This window comes from Trypanosoma theileri (assembly GCF_002087225.1).
Source record: "Trypanosoma theileri isolate Edinburgh chromosome Unknown TM35_Tth_3_V1, whole genome shotgun sequence".
In the NCBI taxonomy this organism is placed as follows: Eukaryota; Euglenozoa; class Kinetoplastea; order Trypanosomatida; family Trypanosomatidae; genus Trypanosoma; species Trypanosoma theileri.
Window position 1 is genome coordinate 806,779 of NW_021639845.1, and position 6,038 is coordinate 812,816.

At 36.0% G+C, this 6,038-nt stretch overlaps 1 protein-coding gene across 1 annotated transcript; it reads left to right on the top strand.

Moving 5' to 3' along the window:
* Nucleotides 1-588: 588 nt before the first annotated feature.
* Nucleotides 589-2,004, top strand: TM35_000034120 (citrate synthase; the record flags this gene model as incomplete). The annotated part of the gene is made up of 1 exon (XM_029022179.1): nucleotides 589-2,004. The coding sequence occupies one exon, from the start codon at nucleotides 589-591 to the stop codon at nucleotides 2,002-2,004; it is 1,416 nt and encodes a 471-aa protein (XP_028886725.1).
* Nucleotides 2,005-6,038: the final 4,034 nt, after the last annotated feature.

The window sequence follows — 6,038 nt, forward strand, 5'->3', positions numbered from 1 at the left end:
TATATATATATATATATATATGTATATATGATAACATAAAAATCAAATGCATGTATAATAATTATTAGTATAATTAGTATTAGTATTATTGGTTACTATTATGGTTTTTCAGTTATGTGCGAATGAAATGATCGGCTAGCATTACATAATTAATTTCATTTTGCTTTATTTATACTTGTTCGTTTTTTTTTTTTTTTTTCGTTTTAATGTGATAAATGCATTTTAAAAGAACTTGTTTATTCATGTATGTGCGACGTCTGTTCTTTTCTCACTTTTTTATGCACTCGTATTTTTGCATTCATTTCCCTCTTCTTTTCTTTTTCTTCTTTATTAAAAAAAAAAAAAAAATTACTTATTTATACTTGGTGGAAATAAAAGCTATTACTTGCTCACCAACTCAAACTATTGAAGGCGATTTAAAAATATTTTTAGCCGATTAGCTTTTCTATATCTCTGCATATCAGACATATACGTTCACATATTTGACCTTCTTAAATATCGAGAGAAATAAGAAGTCAACCACATCTATCTATATCTATATCTATTTATATTTATATATCTATTTATCCCTTTCCGAACTTATTTTCAATGCGTGCCTACAGCCGTAATGCCATTCTCCGCTGCTGCGACGGTCTCTCCCGCCGCCATGCGGCCGCCAGCGACGAACTGAAGGCCGCCGTGTTGGCGCGGCACAACGCCGACGCACCGAAGATCAAAGCGATGCGGGAGCGCTACGGCCCGGAGTCGCTCAGTAAAGCCACCGTCGACGCGGCGTACAGCGGGATGCGGGGAATCACCGGTATTGTCTACGAGCCATCGCTGCTGGACGCCGAACACGGCATTCGCTTTCGCGGTCTCACCATTCCGGAGTGCTGCGAGCGAATCCCAAAGGCCCCACGCGGCGGCACCGCACCGCTGCCGGAGGGAATGTATTGGCTTCTCATGACAGGGAACATCCCAACAGATGCGCAGGTACAAGCACTTGGTGCCGAACTGCACCAGCGAGCAGATCAGGAGATCATTGAACAAGCCATTAAAGTTATCGCTACATTGCCAGAAAATGCACACCCCATGACTCAATTGGCTACAGGCATTCTCGCACTACAGACACATAGTAAGTTTGCAGCGGCCTACGCATCAGGGAAGGCTACAAAGGCAAATTATTGGGAATACGCCTTGGAAGACTCTCTTGACATCATCGCCCGTTCTCCACAACTGGCTGCAGTGATTTACAATCGCCTTACCACTGGTAAGGTGGCTCTCGCTAACCCCAGTGATAAAAATTTGGACTGGGCTGGTAACTTTACCAACATGTTGGGATTCAAGGATGAAACGTTCTGGGATTGTATGCGACTTTACCTTTCCTTGCATTGTGATCATGAGGGTGGTAATGTTTCAGCTCATTCTACTATTTTGGTTGCATCAGCCCTCAGTGATCCTTATCTATCCTATACTGCCGGACTTAACGGTCTTGCTGGCCCTCTTCACGGACTTGCAAACCAGGAGTCACTTACCTATTTGCTGGAAATGCGTGATAAGTGCAAGGCGGCTGGATTAGATATGAGGAACCGAAAAGAACTTACTGCTGGTTTGGAAAAGTTTACATGGGAACGATTGAATGCCAAACGTGTGGTGCCTGGTTTTGGACATGCCGTGCTGCGTGTTACAGATCCCCGTTACACATGTCTGCGTGAATTCTGTCAGAAGCACTTCCCTGAAGATGAACTCTTCTTGCTTGTAGATGCCATCTACTCCATTATGCCAGATATTCTTACCAAACACGGTAAGACCAAGAACCCATTCCCTAATGTGGACGCCCACTCTGGTGTTGTTCTTCAGCACTATGGCCTTACAGAACAGGTCTACTACACTGTCTTGTTCGGTATTTCCCGTCAATTAGGCGTTCTGACAGGTGTTGTGTGGGATCGTCTGCAGGGTCGTCCTATTGAACGTCCAAAGTCCATTACATCGGAAGCGCTCTTAAAGCAGTTTAAGATGGAATAGAAGGTGTTCTACAAAAAGAATCTGAAGAAAACAAGAAAAAAAAAAAAAGATCATAATAAAGAAGAGAAATCACCTACACAGGTGAGAGAGTTAGTGAAGAAGTAGTAGTACAAGAAAATGTTCAGAAATATTAAGATGTGGGTGAGAGAATTGCTATCGGTGAGGAAAAAGAAAGAAATAAAATAAATATATTATCATTACTTTTTTTTTTTTTATTTTGGTCTTCTCTTACCCTCGTGACTTTTTTTTTTGTTTTATGTATCTAAGGATTTTTACCCCATGGGTGCGTCTAAGCACGCGTCTCCGTGCTGGTGTTTGTACGTCTGTGCCTATGCCGGTGCCTGTGTGTGTGTGTGTGTGTGTGTGCACATTCTTGTTGTGATTCCCCATGTCAATTTTTATTTTTGGTTATTTTTGCTTTGTTTTTTTTTTTTTTTTTATTGGGGTGGATGATGAACGAACTATGGAAGAAATGGATAGAAGGATATTCCTACTTTGAACGGGATGATGGACGACAATGATGGAAAAAAAGGGGAAAAAAATATGATGAGCGAAAAAAAAAAAAGGTGGGTTTATTATCAAAGGGTGCTGTGAATAAAGGAGCATTTTATGATCTGCTCGCACGGTACGAATAGAGAGTACATAAAAAAGTTCAAAAAAAAAAAAAAAAAACAAGAAGGGGAAATAGTGGGGTCATATGTGAAAGGAGGCAATAAAATATTTGAATTGCATTATTTATATAGATAAATTCCTTTAAAGCCTTCAGAATATGTGACCTCTTTTTTTCTCTCGTTTTTTTATTTCCTCTTTTTATTTCAAACTTTGAAGACGTTTTTTTTTTGTTTTGTTTTTGTTTTCTTTCTTCCCTTTTTTTTTCCTCACTGTACTTATTATCTTTTTTTTTTTTTGAGGGAGTTCTGTCTTCTTGCCACTCGAATGAAAAAGAAGGGTTTAAAGAGTTCTTTCCTGGTCTCAGATAACAGCGGGGCTGAAGTACACTATTTCACTGTTCATATATGATGGGAAAGAAAAAAAAAAAAAAGAATCTTTCCAAGAAGAAAAGAAAAAGGATTAACTGATACAGTAGAGAAAATAACCTGAAATGGGAATCACTTGAATATTATATGTTATCTCGAAACGACTGTATTTCTGATTCTATCTCTGTTCTTGTAATAGGGAAAGAAGGAAGGAAGAAGAACAGCTTGGGGACTTGCCGCAAAAAGAAAAAAAAAATGAATACAAGGGAAAAGAAATATTAAAAAAATATAATGAAAGCTATGATAGGTGTTTTTTTTTTTCTTTTTATTTCGGTATTGAAGGGAAAAACTGGGGGGTTAGATTTTTTTTTTTTTTTCTTCCTGTATTGCATTTTTCGTGAATAATGCGTCTGACACGTCTTTTTCATTAGTTCGAATTCCTTGCTTCCTTTTATTTTCCCCCGTATTCTTTCTTGTATGTTCCATTATTTAACGCTTTTGTAATTTGCTTTTGTTTTGAGTGCGTATCGCTCCAGTGTTTTTTTTTTTTTTGTCTGCTTCCATTCTCTCACTATTTCTGCATGATAAAAGAAGAAAGAGTCGGAATAGCTCAGTCTCGTGTATTGTTTATCTTCATGGGAGTATAGTGAAATGGTGAGTGCTTTGTGAACAATGGGAGTAAAGTGAAATGGTGAGTGCTTTCTGAACAGCAAACGTTATATATATATATATATATCTTTTTCTTTTTTATTTTGCTTATGTATTTTTACTGGTTTATATGTTTCTTTCTTCGAAATGGGGAGAGGTTTTCTCGGAGAGATATCCCTCCGAGGTACATAATTACCAGAATGGAATAATGAGAAGAGAAGGAAAAACAAAACAAGAGTCCCCCTGACATAATATATATATATATATATATATATATATATATATATATATATATTTGTCGTACTCAAGGAGAAATAGAAGTGATAGCGTATTTGGGTGACAAAGGAGTCTTTTCTTTAACTATATGTTTTCACCGCTTGCGATGATTAGAGCCGTATTGCACTGCTCTTTTTTTTTTGTTTTCCTTCTTGTTTTCATTTGTTATTCTAGTAATATTTTCCCAGTGATTTTCTTTTTTTTTTTCTTTTTTTTTGCGTTTATTATTATTATTATTATTATTATTATTATTATCTTACCCTTTTTTTTTACTTTTTTTCTTTTTTTTTTCTCCCATTATTCGTTACGCCTCTGCTTTGACTGACCCAGAGAAAAAGAAGAGAAGAAACTGTAATGAAAAAAATATATCATGTGAAGTGTGGGAGTCCTTTGTGTACGCTGTGGTATTACTACCACGTATGGAAAATACTGTTGGGACTAGTACTACTTCTACTAATCATTTGGTGTCTCTTCTTTCATTGGGGCCTAGTAGAAAAAGTTGTATATGTGGCTGATGAACGCGAATGATGGGTGGAAGATGCTGTGGGGGTTTAAGGATAAAACTAATAAAAGAAGAAAAAAAAAAAAAAAACAGAGCCGTAATAAAAAAAAAAATTTTTTTTTTTTTTTTTTCTTTTATATTCTTCCTCTCTTTTCTCTTCAATCTCAACTACAGCAGAGTGTAATGTATGGTGTTGTTACATGCAGTCTGCTGATGGAGGAGGAGTTGAAGGAAGAAGTGCGAGGCGGTGAAGGGATATTTGGGTATGGGAAGAATATGTATTTTGCATAGTCTATATATTTATATATATATACGTATATGATTACGTACATAAATGAGTGAATGCGTGTTCTTCACAATACCTTCTTTTTACCCTTCAATTGATTTTCTTCTGAAAAGGTCCTTTGTTGTGATTATTATTATGCCAGCGTTCTCATTTTTTTTTTTTTGTTTTTTCGATATTTCAAACTTATAATGATCCCAACATATTTCTTTCTTTTTTTTTTTGCGTTTCCTTTGGGACTTCTCATTGATTATGGATCCCTATACAATCACCTTTCCATTTTCTCTCTTTCTTTCTTTCTTTCTTTCTTTTTTCTCTTTACTGTTTTCCTCTCTGTTTGCTCAGTTCATTCTTTACTACACTTTAATATATCTGCGGCAACCCATAGGAAAGAAAGGAAATGAATACAGTGAATGGAGAAAAATATGTACAGATTCCCTAATAAGAGTGGGAACGGATGAGAGAGCAGCAGTAATCACTCTAAGGTGACACTGATGTTTCTTCAAAGATGATTTAAGGGGATATATATATATAGAGAGAGAGAGAGAAAGAGAGAAATAGAGTCAAAGAAAAGAGTTAGAAGAATAACAATGAGAAGTAAGGAGCGTAAAAGAAAAAAAAAAAAAAAAAAAAAAGAAAAGAAACTAATTCTGAGAGACATATGACTATTATGTAATAGGATAAATAGAGTCTCTATTTTATCTTATTTTAGTTAATTTCTCACTACTTTCTTTTTTTTTTTTTATGTTGGTATCTTTCTTTGTTTGCTTTTTTTTTGTGGTGCGATTTATGTGATGTTAATCGTAGTTTTTTTTTTTTTTTTTAAACAATTTCTCTGAGCTTAGCAAACACTTCTATAATGTTCTTCCCTCTTCTTATGCCTTGACACACCCACCCACTCACTCTTTCTCTTTCCTGGAGACATGCGTGCTTCTGTGTATGTATGTGAGTGGGCAGAGCGTGTGTGGGGAGCCAGGCGTGTTTGTGTCTGTGGGAGTTCTCAGAATGGGCATTGATCTTTTTTTTTTTTTTTTCTTCCTTCGTCTGCGTTGGCATCTGGGGAGTTGTTTTCTTTTTTCTTTTAAAAAAAGAAAGACACATATATGCTGATATGTGTAATGATGAAGATGGATTATGTGTGTGGTTGCACATCAGAGTATATATATATTATTTATTATTCTTTTATTTTTCAATGCAGGAGTTTGAACCCCTTTACCTCTTTTTTTTCTTTTTTTTTTTTATTTACGGCTTGGTTTTCAGTTGAAGGTACATCACAGTCATAGACAGAGACAAACTGAATCACAGCAAACACACTACAAAGAAGAACAGAAAAATAAGAACAAAAAAA